The sequence below is a fragment of the Crocodylus siamensis genome, chromosome 2, assembly GCF_052110815.1.
Source record: "Crocodylus siamensis isolate JL-2025a chromosome 2, ASM5211081v1, whole genome shotgun sequence".
NCBI lineage: Eukaryota > Metazoa > Chordata > Crocodylia > Crocodylidae > Crocodylus > Crocodylus siamensis.
In genome coordinates this window covers 290736542-290755473 of record NC_143396.1, presented here as the reverse complement: position 1 = coordinate 290755473, position 18932 = coordinate 290736542, and the positions used below count along the sequence as shown (strand labels likewise).

Genomic DNA, 18932 nt, shown 5'->3' with positions numbered 1-18932 from the left:
GAATGCAGCTTTTGTGAGCCTACAGTGCTCTACCTTCTTTGCCATCCAAATGGGGGTCTGGTTAAGGATTTCTGTGATATTTGAGGCAGACACACCCTGTTGCTGAAGGCACTGCATTGTTCCCTCCTACTCATGGATGCTACAGGATCAGCAGCTCTGGTCCCCTAGTACTGATTACCAGGAGCAGTCACTGCTCATGCTCATGTGTCTGGGTACCAAGACAAAGGGCAATGTACTCCTCCTCCAGAGGAAGCCCACACTCCCTCCCTGCTATGTGCTTCTACTCATGCTTGGCCTGTTCTTTTATTGCCTCATGGGCTCTGAGTCAAGAAATCTCCCCTTTCCCCAGCTAGTGAGCATGTGAACTGATCTCAGAGCAGCTGATGTGCTGGAGTTATTTAAAGAGGGGCTCAACATGATTTCTTCTTAAGCTGCCTACCCTGGGAGAGTGTGAGCTTAGAGGTTTCCATTTGAGGGTCACTTGCCCAATGCTGTTCACCCATCCAGCACTCTTGGCTTATGGAGCAGAGCCAAACCTTTTTTTTTTTTTTGTGGACCACTTTTCTAACCTACGCCTGCACTGAAGAAGGTGGGGCAGGGGAACTGCATAGAGCCTGCTGCAGGTGAGAGGGAGAGATGGTAGCTATGTTGAAAGGGGCTGTGTGAAATAACATGCAGTCACTGGATAAGACATAAGGCCGGTCTGGGGGGTGGGACTTGCCTGAAAGAGACAGCTGGCAGGGGGAGCTGGAGAAAAGGCTGGAGTCAGGAGGGGCATGAGAGAAGCAACTAAGGATCCCCTTATTCATTGTAGCTCATGAGCCAAGAACAAGGGGCACCTATTGAAAGCATGAGGCAGCTGGTTTAAAACAAGCCAATAGATGTAGCTTTTTGCATGACACAATTAACACTGGGAGTCCATTGCTGCAGAACACTATGAAGGCTGTTAGTGTAATCAGGATCAGAAAGAGATTAGGCATGTGGATGGAAGATGAGTCTTGGGGACAGTTACCCACAACAGCCAGCAATGGAGCGGCAGGCAGCATCAGTTCCTTATGCTCTTCCAGCAAACCATCCGCTGTCAGACAGGCCACCCTGATGGATAAAACCTAGGGCAGAATGAACAGGTGACATGTCTGTCCTTACCAAGGCTAATTTGTATAGAGCCATGCTTGATCTGCGTAGGAGCATCACATTCAGCACGCTGCATCTGGACAGGGCTGGCAGCAGTGGAAATCGGCCTATGCACACAAAGGTACATGCAGATGTTTGGGGAAGTTAGAGTGCGTTAAAAATGAGCACCCAGTCTAACTTAGCTTATCTGGGTGCAGACCTTACAGCTAGATCCCTAGTTAGGTGGACAGTTAGACCTGTCTGACCTCATCTAAGTTAAGTTTACCTCTGAGGCAGTCTAACTTAGATAGGTAGGGCCTGGCAAGACCAATCCAACTAAACTTCCATACAGTTCTAGCCCAGCTGCTGGACCCAGGCCTGGGACTGTACTTTTCCTACTTCCCTTTGGCACCAGGCTATTTATCCCCCCCAACTCAATGCCCGACTCCCAGATCTGCCCCCCATCTATGGACCAGCCAGGCCTTCCCCACTAGCCCCTCAAGCCCTGCATCCTACTCTCATGCCAGAAACCAAGGAAGAAAGTTGGGTGGGTGGGCAGAATTGGTTGTCTGGGGGGCAGGGAGGGTCAGATCTCACCATCCCCTCCCCCTGTGAACCCTGTTTGCCCTCCTGACACCACCTCCCCACAGTAGCTTCTCCACCCTGACCTACCTTAGATCTGGTGGCCATTTTTAACTTGTTCTAACCTCTCCAAATGTCTGAACATACCCCAAGCCCTCCGTTTAATGTAAATTAATTTTAAACCCATTTGAAGTGGAACATCTCTCTATAGGGGCTTTCATTTCAGTTTAGCTTCAAACCAGTGCTTACCTGGCTGATACTAAAGCAGCGACTGATTTATAATGATACTTTATCAATAGTGGATGTAGCTGCAGCATGGTGGCATCAGGCCCACTCCCCAGGGGTCTGGAGATCCGCACACACGAACTCCCCCTGCCCCTCCTCCCAACATTTTTGGGTGTAAGGTTGAAGTGTGCCACCAATTTTAATCCAAGAAAAAGTGTGCCTCCGGTACCGAAAGTCTGGGAACTGCTACGTTAAATTGAAATGGACATCTACAAAAGGGCTTGCACAGGCTCCAGGAAACTGGTGTGAGAGTTGCACCTTTAGCAAAATTGGTGCAGAGCAGCCTGGGATTAGGCACAGTTGCATGCTCCTCCCAGTGCCAGCCATGTGGTATAGCTGTATCCTGAAAACTAGGTGGTAGCTTGTGCCAGGATGACTGCACTAAACCACATCAAAAGATATCTGATCTAAGTGCGCTTCACACCATCTCGTACGTTACTTTTAAAACATCTTAAAAATGGCAATGTCTGGGAGAAGCTAGTGAACAAAGGCAGAGGAAGATGGCTGGCGAAATAAAAAGCAACAGTCTAGTGAGTTACTGTAGTAGCATTTTGTGTTCCTGAATTTATTTGATGTCACAGTTTCACTTGCACCTTCCATTTCCACAAGCAAATAGACTCTTTTTTTTTACCCCTGGAAAGACAGTAGATACAGACAGACTATTATTCTAATAACCCTCAAAATCTAAAACCTGATCCTTACATTTTACACACACATTATTCCCAATTCCCACCAACTCCCCGCCCTGCTTTTAAAAAAAATAGATTTTTTTCATACAAAACATTTGGCCTCAGTAACTTGATGACGCAATCATTTTGTAAAATGAAGACATCTTTTCCTAGTGGTCTTTCCCTTTTTTGGCTGCCTGAAGCATGAAGAATACCAGGCTGTTATGCCGTTTTCTAGAAAACGAGCATAAAATTGAAGTTCAAGTCTTTCTCTCCCTCTGCAACAGATTCACAGCACAGTTCGTAACAAGGTCCTGAAGTTTTCCAGCTCTCTAACACTTGTTGAAATCCTGTATGCAAACAGAAGGAAGGAAAAGATACGGTTAAAGCCATGCCAAATACCACCTTGTATTTTTATATAAATACATAGCTCAGGAACTAAACATTTTACATGGTACACAATGAACTTCTGACCTCCCCGGCTTTGCTGAATTGTTTTAAAGCAAACATGCACAGGAGTAAGGGCAGCAGAATAGGACATGGGACCCTTTATAAACAGCTCATTTTAGCTATAGTCAAAAGTCCCCATTACACAGAGGTTAAGAAGTCACGTGCAAGTATTGAAACAGCTGCTCAAGCCGACTCAAGGCAACTATGGAACAACCTTATGCTTATTGCAAAAGATTTCATCATTTTGTGCCAAATGCATTTTGCTAGTGGAGCCCTAGCATCAAACACTAATGCCAAGACTGAGCAGGCTTCATGTATTTACTGTATTCTGTTATGTACCATACGCCCCCAAAGACAAGCATCTTGTTTTTTGGAAGGCAGAACATAAGGGGAAAAGGATTTTTCCCCCGGAGTCATGGCCCGGAGCTAGCCTTTTCCTAGGGAGGTTATGGTACAAAAGCGCTGCCTCCTCGCTGGGCCAGCAAGCAGGCAATTTGTTAGCAGCTGTGAAAGTGTTAACACTGGACTCTGCTGCTGCTTGCTCGTTCGCCCAGAGAGAAGGGAGGCTGTTTTGCAGCACAGCTTCTCCATGCTTCTATTCCAGTGACAATAATAAAATCTTGGTGGAGGAAAGGAGCCTCCGTGTCATTACCAGCCTCTTTGGAAGGCATGTACCTGTGACGCATACGGCACTCCAGCAGTGACAGCGCCTTCCAAGGCAAATGCATCGCTGCCTCTTGGGTATCATTTTTGTAAAGAGGTGCTTCAGAAGCAACTTGGTGCATCTTAGCTCAAAGGCTGGCATCCAAACTAAGTGCAGGAGTAGGAACAGCAATGATCTCTGCCAGGAGACAGTGGGCTCCTAAAATGGCGCACGTAATTTCTTGCACACTTCTGACTCCTTCCTCCTTGAGTCATGAGTGTTGACTGTAACCCCACAGAGAAGTGGAAAACAACAAAACATCAGTGCTCCAAAACTCATGCGGGGCCACAAGACGCTTATGCAGAGCTTAGCAGCATCACTAGCAAAAGCTCTGAATGCAAAGACTTAGGGCTGGAGCTGCTGAGAAGGTGCTTTGGGCACAGACGGATTTGTTCATTAGCTACAAGTCGGGGACAGGGAGCAGCTGCTCAGGAACCCGTATCAGCTGTTACCTCAGCATGATCCCGTCGCAGTACAAGGAAGCTAAATCCCCTTGCCTTTGAACAAAGGAGGGCATTTACTACATTTGTGTTGCAACAGAATCACGCAAACACGCCAGCTATCCTCCAACAGCTTAGGAAGATATTGTCTGATCACAACGCGATCTTTACCTCTGCCTAGACCCTTAGTTTTAGTGCTGCTACCTTGTATTGTCTTTGCACTGGAAAAAATAAACACAAAGTCTCCCACCAACCTTCCAAATGCATTCATCAAGGCGACGATTTCCTGCCTCGTTAGCTGGAATGCCTGGGAGGGGCTGCTCTCAGACATCTTCTCTATCAGCTTTTCTGAAAACAGGATCTTCAGGGCAGTGCCCAAGCCCTGAGTCTGTGCAGGACAAGAAACAGGCCATCAAGCATCTGACTAGTGTGTCCTTTCCCCTCATTTGAGTTGTACAGATTTCTATTGCATTAATATCACCTCAATCAAATGGGCTTTGTGTCAAATGCTGCTAAGAGCAGCAACAAAGGAAACCCATCAAAACAAAAACCAAACCAGTGCCCTTATTACTGTTTATATCACGGTAGCATCCAGAAGCCCTGGCCAAGCCAAGACCCCTGTACAAAACCAGAGCAAAGGCATGGTCCTTACCCCAGACAACGTCTAATGCTTACCTGGAGCTTGCCCCAAAGACGACATTTAAAACAACCAACACAGTCCATAATCCTTGAAATATTCCGGAAATGGAACCTAAATTCCTCCTGGGGGGGAAAAGAAAGAGGGTTTTGTTTTCCCAAGCCCACCACCGTAGTGCAGGTACAATGCAAGACCTCAATGCAAGAAGCCTGCTCAGGGCCTTTGGTTGATGCATTCAGAAAAAAAACCAAAACAACTCAGTACATTATTACCCTGAGATGACATACTCACAGGCTTGGGGAAAATGTGGACACAGGCCCACTTGCTCACGTTAAACTGCCCGAAGCATTTGGAAGACTAATGAATAAGTTGACCCCAACTCAGAATTTTTCCCCGGTAACTGAAGCTCGTCAACATATAATGCACTCTGCTTAAGTACCTGGCTCTGGGGTGTGGGAGTATGCACTTATACCTCAGTGCAAACCACTACATTAACTGCAGGAACAGCCTGCCCTAGGTTTTCCACACCTCATTAAAGCTCCTTACCTCATTTCTCAAAAGTCTAAACAACTAGACAGGCTCACATTAGTTCAGGGCTGCTTTAAAAGCCTTTACATCGATGGCTCGTGGCCAGTCTCAGCAAGTAAGTAGTTAAATAGAAGAGTCACCTTAAGACAATGGGGCAGAGGGTTCCTATTCACCAAAGTGGTTTATGCATCCTGCTGATATGACAACCACCAGGTATCTGCTTAAGTAACAGGCAAAAAATTGGGACTGGCATCACATCAAGCAGGTAAGCAAATTATACACTCATCCCTTCTCCAGCAGGGTTTGAAACACTTTGTTGTCTTCCAGATGTAGCAGGAGAGGGGGCAGAGGGACCATTACCTTCAGTTTGGCAGCTTCTTTTGCATTCCCAGCAAACAAGGAGTTTTCATCAAAGTGCAAAGGGAAAGATCTGAAACATGAATGAAGACAGGACTGAAGATGACATTTTTTTAAATGCCAAAATGACTTGGAGGCTCCTGAGTCACTTCAGAAAATGAGATTTAGACTCCTGAGTCCTTTGGGTGTTTTGGTACTTTACCCTGTGTCTTCTCTTAGTGTCCTTTCTCTTACAAGTATTGGGAATTCTCATAAGGACACTTTTGACACAATAGATGGGAAGGTACCGGCACCTCCTTAACCACAGAGGCCAGGCATCGGAAATGGACAAGCACGTGCGTCACCTAGAGCAGTGGTCTCCCAAGTGGGGTGCATGCACCCCAAGGGTGTGCAAGACGATCTATTGGGGTGCGGGAAGAAAATATTAGAATTTCTATTTCTGTTTATATAAATATACATATATTGGGGATGCATGCTCAAAATTTTTTTACTGATGGGGGTGCACGATCAAAAAACAGTTTGGAGACCACTGACCTAGAGGACCAGCTTCTAATCGGAGCTAACTTCCATTGCGCACACAGGTGACTAATTAGAGCTGCCCATAACCAAGACATTCAAGACTATTTTGAACTCATATAGAAACCTAAAGCTGGCACCCGAGAGCTCATTCAGACAGCTTAAGTTTGGGAGCGGACAATGAGGCAATTAATTAGACAACTCTGCTAATCCTTTTTTTTTTTCCTTCAGACTAAGACGTTAAACAGTGGAGCCAATTGTCCTGTGTTGCATTTTGAGTTCAGGTGTCTATGCATTTCCTAATAATACCATCCTACTAGCTTGACCCATATTATCCCACTGAAAAAAAAAAAAAAGCAACTTCTTTAAAAGGCTTCCAGCAGAGGAGGGGCTGTTTTCCTCACTGATTACTGCTCCCTTTGCACCATTATTCTTTTTCCCCAGTGACTGACTGTATTTACTTGGTTAGGTGAAGAATTTGCAGCAGCAGGGCTTTGGTCTCCGCATCTTTGACTTGATTCCCTGTGAACAACTGGAAGCCCGGGCGGTCGAAGTATGGCAGAACTTTCGACAAGGCCCGTAACTCGATCAGGTAGATGAAATACAGGTTCTTGAGTCTCCTGGGCCCTTCTCCTCGGGTCAGTATTTCATCGAATCTCTGCTGGAACTCGGTAACGTTGTGTCCCCATTTCTTCTCCGCCCACGTATCTGAGAGAAGGGGGAAAGCAGGTCTTTGAAAACATGATTTCAGCTCAGTGAAATTCTCCTTCGTGCGACACTACAAGCCACCATGACTATGGCTCATTGTTAGAAATTAAGGTTTAAAATGCACAGGCCCAATCTCACACAAAGCTGCTCTAGCTGAAAGGATGGTGCCATTTTGCACCCAGCTGTCTCCCAAACCTGGTGTGGACACTAAAATCAATTGAAATGCAGCTCATTTACAAGTACAAGCTGCATTGCTATCTCCTGTTTTAAACTGGTTTAGGTGGATCAATGGCAACTTGCATCCATTTGTTTAAATCTGACTTCAAATTAGTTTCATTTAAACCAGCATTAGCTGGGGCGTTGGCAAGACCTCAGCCACGTGTAATGTATCAATTCCTTCTTCATCATGCAGCACCTAGTAATTGATGCCCCACATTTCTTTCTTTCACTGTTGCTTCCCATTCATTTACTACAAAAAAGATGGTATGATCCCCTGCTGAGGGTGAGCTTCCCTATTACAGCACATCAGGAGCAAATGCTGGGCCCAAAGTGCAGGTCAGCAGTTAATGAAACAATACCACGGCTCAAAGGAGCGTGCGTCTGTGTGTATCTCAGGGCAGATGCACAAACAAGTTACTGTGGGGTAAGAGAGGGGAGGGACTTACTGTGCAACTAGTTTGGGGTAACTGCCCATGTGCATGCTCTTATTCTGAAACAAGTGGAAACTAGGCAAAAGGCAGGGTAGATTTACACCTTATAGACTAAATCAGAGACGCATAAGCTTTCATAAGCAGCAGTTTATTACATTCTGTAGTAGCTTAGCTCTCAGTGAAGGAGGGCTACATTTCCCTAGATTAGTCCCACTTACTACGGGATAATCGTATGTACGTGGGCAGTCATCATGGAGCACGTGAAACATGGTAAATCTACACTCCCTGTTACCCCAGAGTAAGTGGCTTGTGTGCCCATGCCCTTAGAGAAAAAAGCAGCAGGACACTCCTGTGCATGGTGGTATTGCTCATCATTTCACTTGTAACAGGCCACAGATCTGTGAAACATGGCAACATGAAAGGGATGAGGATTAGCGATATTATATCTATGTCTATATAGATACAATATATCATTTTCAAGCTCCTAAAAGATTATAATCCAGAAAAACTGCATAAGAAATACAAAACCAACAACAATAAGCAATGCATAACCACCCACCACCTGGTGACTGGATCACCAATAGCACAGGATAGACAGCAATGGTATTCACGCAGGCTATAGAGAATTAAATGAGAGCCTGTTAAATACGGACCATGCTAATCTTAAAGAATCCTGCAGAGCAGTGCTTTTCAACGTTTTTCCATTTGTGGACCCCTAAAAAATTTCTAAAAGAGGTGTGGATCCCTTTGAATTGTAAGTGTGGGTATTCACATACTTTTGATGGATCATAATCATCTTTTGCAAATCCCATGGACATAAGCCATGTACTAACATGAAAAGTTGCCAGTGCCTGTCCTGGCAGCGTATCACTTGCCTTGGCCAATCTAAGTCATCCAAATCATATTTTTCCCTGAATGTTATGGGCTATTAAGAAGTCGGACTGAAAATGTTGGTCTGGAGTCTCTTTTTTATGCAGTTTCTTTTTATTGTAATCTTTTTAGGAGTTTGAAATTTTGTATATATAATATATAAACAATATATATAAAATTATAAATAACGTGTATATATAAAATGTATATAATATTAAATTTTTGCTAATCTTCATTCCTTTCATGTTGCTGTATTTCAAAGCCTGTTGTCCTCCAGCAGAGATCGCTGGAGTTCAGATTCAGACACTTCACGGAAAGTGGTGCGCCAATCCCGGGGCGGGGGGTTGGGAATCAAAACTCCCCAAAAAACCCCCACACCTGGGAAACGCATTAAAATCTAAGATAAACTGCTCCTCCAAATTCCTGTATAGAGCAGAACAATGGAGGATTAGCTAGGCTGACGGGCAAGGCTAGGTCACTGGGGGATTTGTATGAGCCAAGATGAGGCCTGACTCCTGGTTGGGCCAGCTATGTCTAAGGTAGAGAGCCTGGCTCTGAGTATCTGCTACAGGCACCGCAGGGAAACTGCCCTATTTCCAGAGGTGCTAAAAGCACTTTGTTCAAATTTGCAGACAACACTAAGATGTGGGGGGAATATGGGCACACTAGACAGGAAGAATAGGCTGGACAGGTTACAGGGGTGGGCGGATGAGAACAGGATGGGTTTCAATACTGACAAGTGCAAGGCGCTGCAGAAAAGGATCTTGGAGTCATCACTGATGCCAAGATGAACATGGGCCGGCAGCGTGGGGACGCGGTCAGGAAGGCCGACCGCACCTTGTCCTGCATCCACAGATGCATCTCGGGCAGGTCCAGGGAGGTGATCCTCCCCCTCTATGCGGCACTGGTCAGGCCGCAGCGGGAGTACTGTGTCCAGTTCTGGGCGCCGCACTTCAGGAGGGATGTGGGCAGCATGGAGAGGGTCCAGAGGAGGCCACTCGCATGGTCAGGGGGCAGCAGGGCAGGCCCTACGAGGAGAGGCTGTGGGACCTGAACCTGTTCAGCCTTCACAAGAGAAGGCCGAGGGGGATCTTGTGGCCTGTTACAAACTAGTGAGGGGGACCAGCAGGCACTGGGGAGTCCCTGCTCCCCCGAGCACCGCCAGGAGTGACCAGGAATAACGGTCACAAGCTGGCAGAGGGGAGATTCAGACTAGACATCAGGAGGCGCCACTTCAGTGTCAGGGCGGCTAGGGTCTGGGACCAACTTCCAAGAGAAGCACTGCAGGCTCCTACCCTGGGGGTCTTTAAGAGGAGGCTGGATGTATACCTTGCCAGGGTCGTTTGACCCCAGTACTCTTTCCTGCCATGGCAGGGGGTCAGACTTGATGATCTGCTCAGGTCCCTTCCAAGCCGACCAACTATGAAATGATGAGACTATGTCTGTAGCTCTCCTTGGCATCAGCGCAACTGATAAATGGTCAAGGGAACGCTGAATTTAGGAGCCCAGGTGGGGGCTGGCTTTGGTTTATAATGGGCGTGTCTACACGTAGCACTACAGCGATGTAGTGATCACATGCATCTACACATGGTCACAAGCTACGTCGCTGTAGCAGCACACTCCCCGCTTATAGCGTGTCGCTACGGCGACATAGTGGTGAAACCTAACTGCATGCCACACATGGCACAGTAACCACCCGTAGTGCACCACACTCTAGTACTTCCAAAAGGAAGTACTACAGTATGGAGCCATAGCAACGTCACCATATGGCGACATGTAGACGCACCCAATTAAACCAATAAATAAATAAATAAATTATCAGTTCCTGCTAAGGCACCTGGAAGCCCCAGCTTCATGCTTCCCAGCTCCCCACACACCTGCGATCTATGGCTAAGGGAGGAAAAATGATTAGAGGGGGAAACAGAAGAGCAAGGCTGGCCTCGAGGCTCGTTAGCCTGGGCTACCTGCTAGGGTTGTGCCAGCCGCTGAGGCCGCTCCAGCCTGCTTTCACAGCAGCAGGGAAGGGAGGCAGGAGGTCACAGATTCACAGAAGTTTAGGGCTCATGAGATCATCGGGTCCAGATCCCCTGCTCTGGGCAGGAAAGCCCGCTGGGGTCAAATAACCCAGCAAGGTGTGCGTCCAGTCTCCTTTGAAAGATCTCCAGGGTAGGTGCCTGCACCACCCTGCTGGGAGTCAATTCCAGAGTGTGGTCCCACAAACCATGAAGAAGTTTTTCCTTATATCCAGTCTATGGATAAAGTCACTCACCTTGCAGAAGGTACCGAGCAGACAGGTGGATATTGATGCTGGAGTGCAGGCCCGAGATGAGTTTGTAGAAGGCTCTTTTCTCCACGCACACACCTGGAAGGGAAAAGGCAGAGTTTAAAAAAAACAAAAAATCAAGGAACATAGATTGGAAATTTCCTTCCCTTATCACTAGAGAGAGACACACAGAAGCATGTTTCTCTTTGCCAGCCACCGCCCACCGGCACAAGTCCAACCCCCCACGGACCAAGCAGTCAAATCCATTACCTTTCAGCCACTTGTAAAAGGCATGCCCTGGAAAAGAACAAAAAAAACCCAAGCTGTCAGAAGAGCTTTGAAATCAGTGCGAGAGACTTACAGTCACCTCGAGCGTGGCATGAGCTTGTGGAAAGCTGTTCTCAGGGCACCACAGCCATGATAAAATCCAATGCTGGCCTCAGAGGGTCCCACTGCCCCTCTGCTTACTCCAGGCATTTATTTATTTATTTATCACAGGCCGTCCCTAGGTCCCGGGGTCACAGCAGGGTTGGTGCACAAGGCAGGGCCCTCACCTGCAAGCCACAGCTGCGGCCAGACGCCTGAGCTCATGCGGGTCCACAGCGACTGCAGAGGACTCTGCATAGGCACAGAGAGCCACCCGCATCGCCTGGATGGCAGGATCGGGGCCTGCGTATGTTTTGCAGGCAAGAGCGCAGCAGGGAGCAGAAGGCCGGAGCACTGGCACAGCAGAAGCAGAATACCCAGTCCCAGGGGGCAGAGGCTTGTGCCCTTTTTCCTTGGGGGGGGGGGGGGACACGTACTGGGAGCGGGGAGGGAGTTTCGGATGACAGGTGCAGGCTTCAGCATTTGAGCGCAGCATTTGGCACCCCCGGATCTGGAGGCGAGGGAAGCTGAGAGAGCTGGGCTCCCCCTGGGATGGGCTCAGTCGGGGGCCCTGCTGCTGCTGACTCAGGCTTCCCACTGGGAAGCTCAGCCTGACATGACTTAAAAGCAGCTGATAAGGACATTTGGCCAGACCCCAGGTCTATCTCACCCCGTGCCCTGGCTCTCAGCATAGCAGAGAGTTCCTCTGCCATCTCCAAAAAGAGGAGCAAGCTTGGTCCAATTCCTAAAGGGCAAGATTTTCAAAATCCCCGAGTGACACGGCTCTCAGATGGAGCCTGGGCTCCTGCAGAGGCTCTGCACTGTACAGCCCCCAGCCACACATGGGGAAGCATCTTCACAAAGTGCAAAGGGAAAGATGTGAAACGTGAATGAAGACAGGACTGAAGACAACTTTTTTTTTTTTTTTTTTTTTTAAACGGGAGATAGGGGAAATCAAGCATAGTAAGACCCAGGTGACTTGTGCTTGTGCTGGAATAGCCGTTTTGCGAGCTGGCTGCTGGGATAACACCTTGGACTGTGAATGAAGCAGGGGGGAGCAGTAGGGGAGGGGTACTGTATCCATGAGGGAAGATGCACTTACCTTCATCATCTGAAAAAGAGAGAGAGAGAGAGAGAGAGAAAGGTTACATGTCATAAGAATTAATTCCAATTGCAAGCAGAAATGAAAGCTGGCAAACTGCTCTGACAAGGGAACACATGGCTTCAGGCATGCTTAAAATGGTTCTGCAGGAGCCCGAGGTTATCACCAGCTGCCGCAGTGAAGACACAAGGCAAGCAAAGCGGTTCTACACCTGCTGGCCCCTGGCAGCGCCACGGCCCTTTGCAGGTTACTGCTGATGGACGCGTAGAGACCTGCTTTTCTTCCTGCAGCCTCCCTGCCACAGACCGTCTGCAGACCCTTGGGCACGGGACTCAGGCACCTATGCAGAGCCTGTCTCCTGTGGGTTAAGCAGTTCCAACCACTGAGGGTCAGATTAGGCCTCGCTGAAGATGAGAGGGAAGACTCTCTGGCCTTCTCTCTCTCTCATCTGAATGCTGCAGCACGTTCCCAGCACACAAGACATGGGACAGGGCATCAGAGACCTGAGGGCTAACCCCATGCCACTCCTTGGTGACCTGTGGCAAGTCACTTCACCTCTATGTTCCCTCCTTCTCCTTCCCTCCCAGCTATCCAGACTGACGCTGGAAAGCCAAACCGCTTTTCACTGGCTGTCACCACACAGCAAACCCTCCTAGCCTTCCCAGTATCAAATCTCAGATGTTATACACCAAGATGTGCTTCATCATGCCCTTCTGCCGCACACCCAATAACGAGCTAAAACAGCCCTCTCCTTGTGTATGAAAACCAGTATATTTAGCATTTGTCATGCAGGCAATTAAAATCCACTGGCTGCAAAGGAGCTAGCAAGATGAACAAATGACTCACCTCTTCCAGACGCCAGAGGCCTTTTTACAGTCTGAGGCCTAAGAGAAAAATCATTTAAATAGGCAGCATAAATATGTATGTAATATATAGTCTCTTTGCTCTGCAATAATGTTTTATGAGTTCACGGAGGGCAAGTCGCCTGGAGAAGTTTGGAATTACTTTGCTGCCCAACCTCATTTAAAAAGGTGACCTGTAATATGGAAAAATGGAGTCGTGCCAGTTTTTGGTTTTTGTTTCAATGTAGGAAAAAAGGCAGCTTTGTAAAGTACTTTGAAGGCTAAAGATTAAAAGTACAATACAAGTGGTAGGTGGCATCATTTGTGGTGTCATGTGTGTTCACTGCAAAGTTTGAACAGGAAAAGACATTGCACAGTAGTATGGAAGTCAAGAGGGCCAGAAGGATACCACTGACCGTGAACGGATGCATTGTCCGATCACCCCCCACCATCCAAATTAAGAACTAGCTTAGAATCTGTAGGGGGAGTTTTCACTTCATCAGACCTATCGCTAACGAGCAACACTCGCAAAATTAGTCTCTCAGGCCCTCCACATACTTGAAACAGTTTTCCTCGTAAATGCTGTTCCAGATCTTCCAGGCATCTGGCCCTTTGTAGCCAGTGTAGCGTTCAGGATTCAAGAGTAAATCTACATACTCAGCATCAGGAGACTGGATATCTGGGAAGCAAAGTTCTCAGTTAATGACAGAAGCAAACGAAGAAACATCACACGCTCAGGGGCAAACACTGCTCCCTTACAACCAATGAACACCACCGCGCTGCTTGAACAACCTCCTTGACATTGAAACCACAGGGAAAATGCAAGGGGTACGGCTGACAAGGCAGTCTGAGAGAAGGGTCCAGAATCTGACTCTTAAACATTTCCATTTAGTTTCCATTTTAACAAAGATCAACATTGCAAACCCCTTTAAATGGGCACATAGGTTTTAAGATGTTTCTGGAGAGGTAACCACTCCTGTAATGAGCACACTTCTTTTTCTGTTTCATGTCATTAAAGACAGAATTGCACTGTGTTGCTACCACACAGGCCAGTTTTAGCCAGATGCAATTTCCCACCACTCAGTACTGCTACAGACAAATATCCATAGAAAACGAGTGTTGGAAGGGACCTCAGGAGATCATCTAATCCAGAGGTTCCTAAGCCCTGGGCTGTGGCCGCCGGACTGGAAGCCTGGAAGTGACCGGCATACTGCAGACCAGCAGCTAACCCTTTTTTATACTGAGTATAACCTTTTTATACCCAGTATAAAAAAGGGTTGGCTGCCAGTCTGCAGTATGCCGGTCACTTCCAGTCTGCAGCATGCTGGTCTGTAGCTTGCCGAACCACAGTCACTTCCAGTCCACGGTCTAAGAAGGTTGGAAACCACCGAAGTCCAACAAGTCTGTCTTGTTCCAACTATTACATAGCCAAGGATCAGGAAAAGTCACACTTAACACTCTACCGAAGCTCCTCCAAAGGATTGCTTTGCTTGCATTTTTTAAAAGGTTTAATCATGCATGGTAATATGTTATGCACTAGCCTGGATGTCTACAAAGATGTTAAGCCTTTGTAACCAGCTTAAGTATTACAACATCACTTAATGGTACTGTTACAAAACCATTGACGTAAAGGTAGGTCCTTATACCATCAGCTTCGCAAAAGCTGTCTGAAGAGTCATCATGCTGGGTCCACTGGAGCATAGCCTTCTGGGCTTCCTCACTGCAAGGGATAAAGCGGCATCATTTTAGAGCGAGTCAGGAGTAAGTTTCTTCAAGATAATCTTAACTTTAATGGCTTGAAGCTGCAGCAAAGGAGGTTTTTATTTGGTATCAGGGAAAAGTTCTTCACTGCCAGAAGAGCGAGGCAGTGGAACGGATGCTGGGGAAGTTACGGACTCTTCGTCACTGGAGGTGTCCGAGGACGGGCTAGACAGCCACTGCCGAGGCACAGCTCCATCTGTATTTTACTCTGGATATTTCCCATACTTCTGGGCTTTGCTGGTTGCCACATGGGGCTAAGGGATTTTTTTCCCCCCTCCTGCTGCTACACGTTTCAGGATTTTTTTTTTAAAAGCGTTCCTCAGGGGCATTGGGTGTTGGCTGCAACCACGGCTGGGAATTTTGACTGAGCCGTGCCAATGCTCCCACTTTCCAGGGACTTAAACCTGGGGCTTTCTAAGTAGAAGGTCTTGCCCCTCTACTCAGGGTCAGTCCAATGCCGTAGCTGAGGTCAGGAAGGAATCTGACCCCATAGTCAGACTGGTACAGACTGGGGGGATTTTTGCCTTCCTCTGTAGCAGCTGGCACAGCCTCCACCTGGGGTATCTTGAGTGTATTTTAACAACCTCTTCAGCAGCCACTGTGATCCCCCTGCTTTAATTGTGGCAGATTAGGGTGTTATGTCTTGCACTGTGTCAGGACTGACTGTGTGGTTTTGCTAGGAGATTAGACAATCACAGAATCATAGAAAATGAGAGGTGAAGGGAGCTCAGGAGGTCACATCTAGTCCAACCCCCTGCTCCAAGCAGGACCAGCCCTAACTACACCATCCCAGCCAAGGCTTTGTCTAGCCAGGTCTTAAAAACCTCCAAGGATGGAGACTCCACCACCTCTCCGGGTAACTTGTTCCAGTGTTTTACTACCCTCCTAATAAGAAAATTCTTCCCAATATCCAACCTGAACTTCCTTTCCTGCAACTGGAGCCCATTGCTCCTTGTTTTGCCTTCTGCCCCCACTGAGACCAGTCCAGCTCCATCCTCTTTGCAACCCCCTGCAAGGAGTTGAAGGCTGCTATCAAATCCCCCTCAGTCTTCTCTGATGCATGATAGATTGGTATGGAAGGGTATGGACATGACTGATCCTGCCTCAGGCAGGGGGTCAGTCTAGATGTGACCTCTCAAGGTCCGTTCCAGCCCTACGTCTCTATGACTCTATAATTTATGGACGGCGGGAAAAACAAACAAACAAACTATACCTCAAAGATCTATTAACAGCCCCAAGTCGTTGAGCTTCTTCACATTCTCCAGCAAGGTTATGAGCTTCTTCCGAATACTGGGATGCAAAGGGAGCGGAGGGGGGAAAAAAAGCCATTTATTTAATTGGAAGTCTGCAGAAAGGATTCCGTAGCATTTCCAAAGATACTGGTTACTTGGGACTCACCATTCAACCTTAACCCATAGTTCTGCACAAGAGGGAGAATATTAACCTTTGTGGATGATTCACTAATAAAAAAAGAATCCCCCAAATTCCCTCCTGGCAGAGGGCCATCTGCTACAACCACCTCTGCATGTGCCAGACCTTTAAAAAGAGACAATATTCTAGATAGCAATTGTCAGGAGAAGCAGGGCATTTTCGGTTTGGGGTCACCGGGTATCACCGATTAGTGGCAATAAACAGAGCAGGCTGTAGCATCCAGGCCATCTCATGCACCCAGGCAACACATACCTTATGGCTGGCAGATCTAATTCCATCAGGAACTTCATCCTGAAACACAAGGATAAAGCTGAGACATTTTTCACTGTGAAGATCATGCAGCTTTTTATTTTAATCTACGAAAACATTAGGAAACATTTAGAAAACATTAAAAGGGGAAGCACAGATTTCTGTTCAGACATGGACTGTTGGCTCTTCCCACATATTATTAAACAATAACCTTCAGGCCTACTTTTCATTCATACTGCACTGGTCTAATGGAGTAGAAGAGCTTTAGGGCACAAGAATGCAGCCCATCTGTAAGACGACAATGAATATACTTCTCATTCAGGTACTAAGGTGCTGAGTGCTGTAGAAAAGCCAACAGGCAAATATCCATGTTGCCTTCAAGGTGAATTGATCCAAGTCAAGGTGCCTAAAAGCTATTAGTTAAATTGTATTTTAAACCAGAAAGGGAAAAATGTCTATTTAAATGATCAATTTAACCTTGGTTTGAATTCATTTTTAAGGGGGTTTTTTCACCCTAAGAAAGGTGAGTAACAATTAAAACACTGACTTGCAATTAAATATGGATGTAACACTAGATGCTTCTTTTTTGTAAGTAGGAGGATTCACTCTCACATATTTTACACTTTATTTACACAATTATGTAACCTAACATATACGATTTTTTCAGGTTCTCAATTTTTACATTTTTATGGCATCAGAAAATGGTGAATGTCTTTTTAATTAACAATTCATTTATTTACTTGGGCATTGTTTCAAGCTGTGTTGAGAAAGAAATGGGAATTCAGTTAAAAATGCACAAAAATGACCTGTTAAGATAGATTAATTAAGAAAACCTTTTAATTACTCGATATGGAAGCAAAGAATAAACCAGATTTGTTAAACACAGCAAGTATGATTTGTAGTTACTGAACCGAGTGTTTCTGATCACCGTATTCAACTTTTGGAACCAGTTAATTTCATCCTCAATATTCATTTCTAATCCATGAATAAAAATAAGGAAAGACAAATCATGATTTTGTCACTGAACAGACTAGTCACTGAAGGGAACTAGTCAGATAAACTGAAAACAAGAAACGTATTCTCTTGGGGCTGTTACAGCTCTCCGAGGCCGATTCAACACTTTGTGTAACTCTGAAGTGCCACGTGCACTGCCAGTGACCTCCCTTAGTTAATTGGAGTGATTTTCTTTACAAAACTGTTCAATTTTTTTTTTATTTAATGTAATCTATTTTGTCAAAGTGCAGTTAATTTGTACCTTAACACAGGCTGTACTGCACCTGTATATAATTAAATGCGAAATTAGTTTAAAAAAAAGAAAAAGAAAAATATGTTTAAACAATGGATTTTTAAATTTTTAGGTAATGATACTTGCCACCACTGATTGCCTTTTGGGAAGGTAGGAATACAGCAGAACTAGTGAGCAGGTGGGGAGAAGGGAAAATGTAGCAGAACAGCCAGAACACGGAAGCAAGTCATACTTCTGTCTCTAGGTCAGTTGTTTCTAATGGTCTAAATCAAACCTTCCCACACCATATGTGAGAGGGTACAACACGGTTATCCCAGGAAGAAATGTTACTTCTTCTAAGCAAGATGACTAAAATGCACAGCATGCTTTCTAATTATATATGATAATAAAATAAACAAGTGGGTGCGTTTACATGTGCATTAACACACTTTAGTTAATGCATATTAAATTTAGTACCTCCGGGCATTTATACACGTGCACTGGGAGTGACCGGGGGGGGGGGGGGGGACTTTAATTAGGGCAGCTCCAAGAGCAGCTCTAGTTAAAGAGTCTGGAGCGTCTTGTGTATCAGCACCCCTGCACTTTAAAATGGCAATAAGGGCACTTTATCTACAGTTCACTGAATGAGCTGTAGATGAAGTGCCCTGCCACCAGTTTGAACTGCAAGGATGCTGATACATGAGACACAGGATCCCGCTGGAGCGCAGTTATGACCACACTCCAGCAGATGCGATTAATCAAGTCTGCTCCAACATGCTGGAATTGTACAAGTCCCTCTGCTCGTGTCCAGGGACACTCCATTGTCAGGTACTAGGCAAATGCACACTAGCCTGTCTTAGTTTCATAGTTTCTAGGGTCGGAAGGGATCCGAGTAGATCATCTAGTCCAACCCCCTGCCATGGCAGGAAAGAGTACTGGGGTCAAACGACCCCAGCAAGGTGTACATCTAACCTCCTCTTAAACACCCCCAGGGTAGGGGCCAGCACCACTTCCCTTGGAAGTTGGTTCCAGATCCTAGCCGCCCTGACCGTGAAGTCGCGCCTCCTAATATCTAGCCTAAATCTACCCTCTGCCAGCTTGTGACCATTATTCCTGGTACCTCCTGGCAGTGCTGGGGGGAACAGGGACTCCCCCAGTGCCTGCTGATCCCCACTGACTAGTTTAT

General features: G+C 46.5%; 1 protein-coding gene across 1 annotated transcript in view; it reads right to left on the bottom strand.

Moving 5' to 3' along the window:
- Positions 1-2515: 2515 nt before the first annotated feature.
- ERO1A (endoplasmic reticulum oxidoreductase 1 alpha) overlaps positions 2516-18932 on the bottom strand; it is a 28599-nt gene continuing 12182 nt past the window's right edge. The window contains exons 4-16 of the mRNA XM_090034409.1: positions 16525-16563; positions 16055-16131; positions 14727-14800; positions 13639-13759; positions 13081-13122; positions 11640-11647; positions 11041-11067; positions 10777-10869; positions 6741-6987; positions 5767-5836; positions 4917-5003; positions 4496-4629; positions 2516-2998 (exon numbers count right to left, since the gene is read on the bottom strand). Of these exons, the coding sequence (XP_089890535.1) occupies positions 2938-2998; positions 4496-4629; positions 4917-5003; positions 5767-5836; positions 6741-6987; positions 10777-10869; positions 11041-11067; positions 11640-11647; positions 13081-13122; positions 13639-13759; positions 14727-14800; positions 16055-16131; positions 16525-16563 (1080 nt within the window). The 3' untranslated portion in view covers positions 2516-2937. The remainder of the gene's footprint in view (positions 2999-4495; positions 4630-4916; positions 5004-5766; positions 5837-6740; positions 6988-10776; positions 10870-11040; positions 11068-11639; positions 11648-13080; positions 13123-13638; positions 13760-14726; positions 14801-16054; positions 16132-16524; positions 16564-18932) is intronic.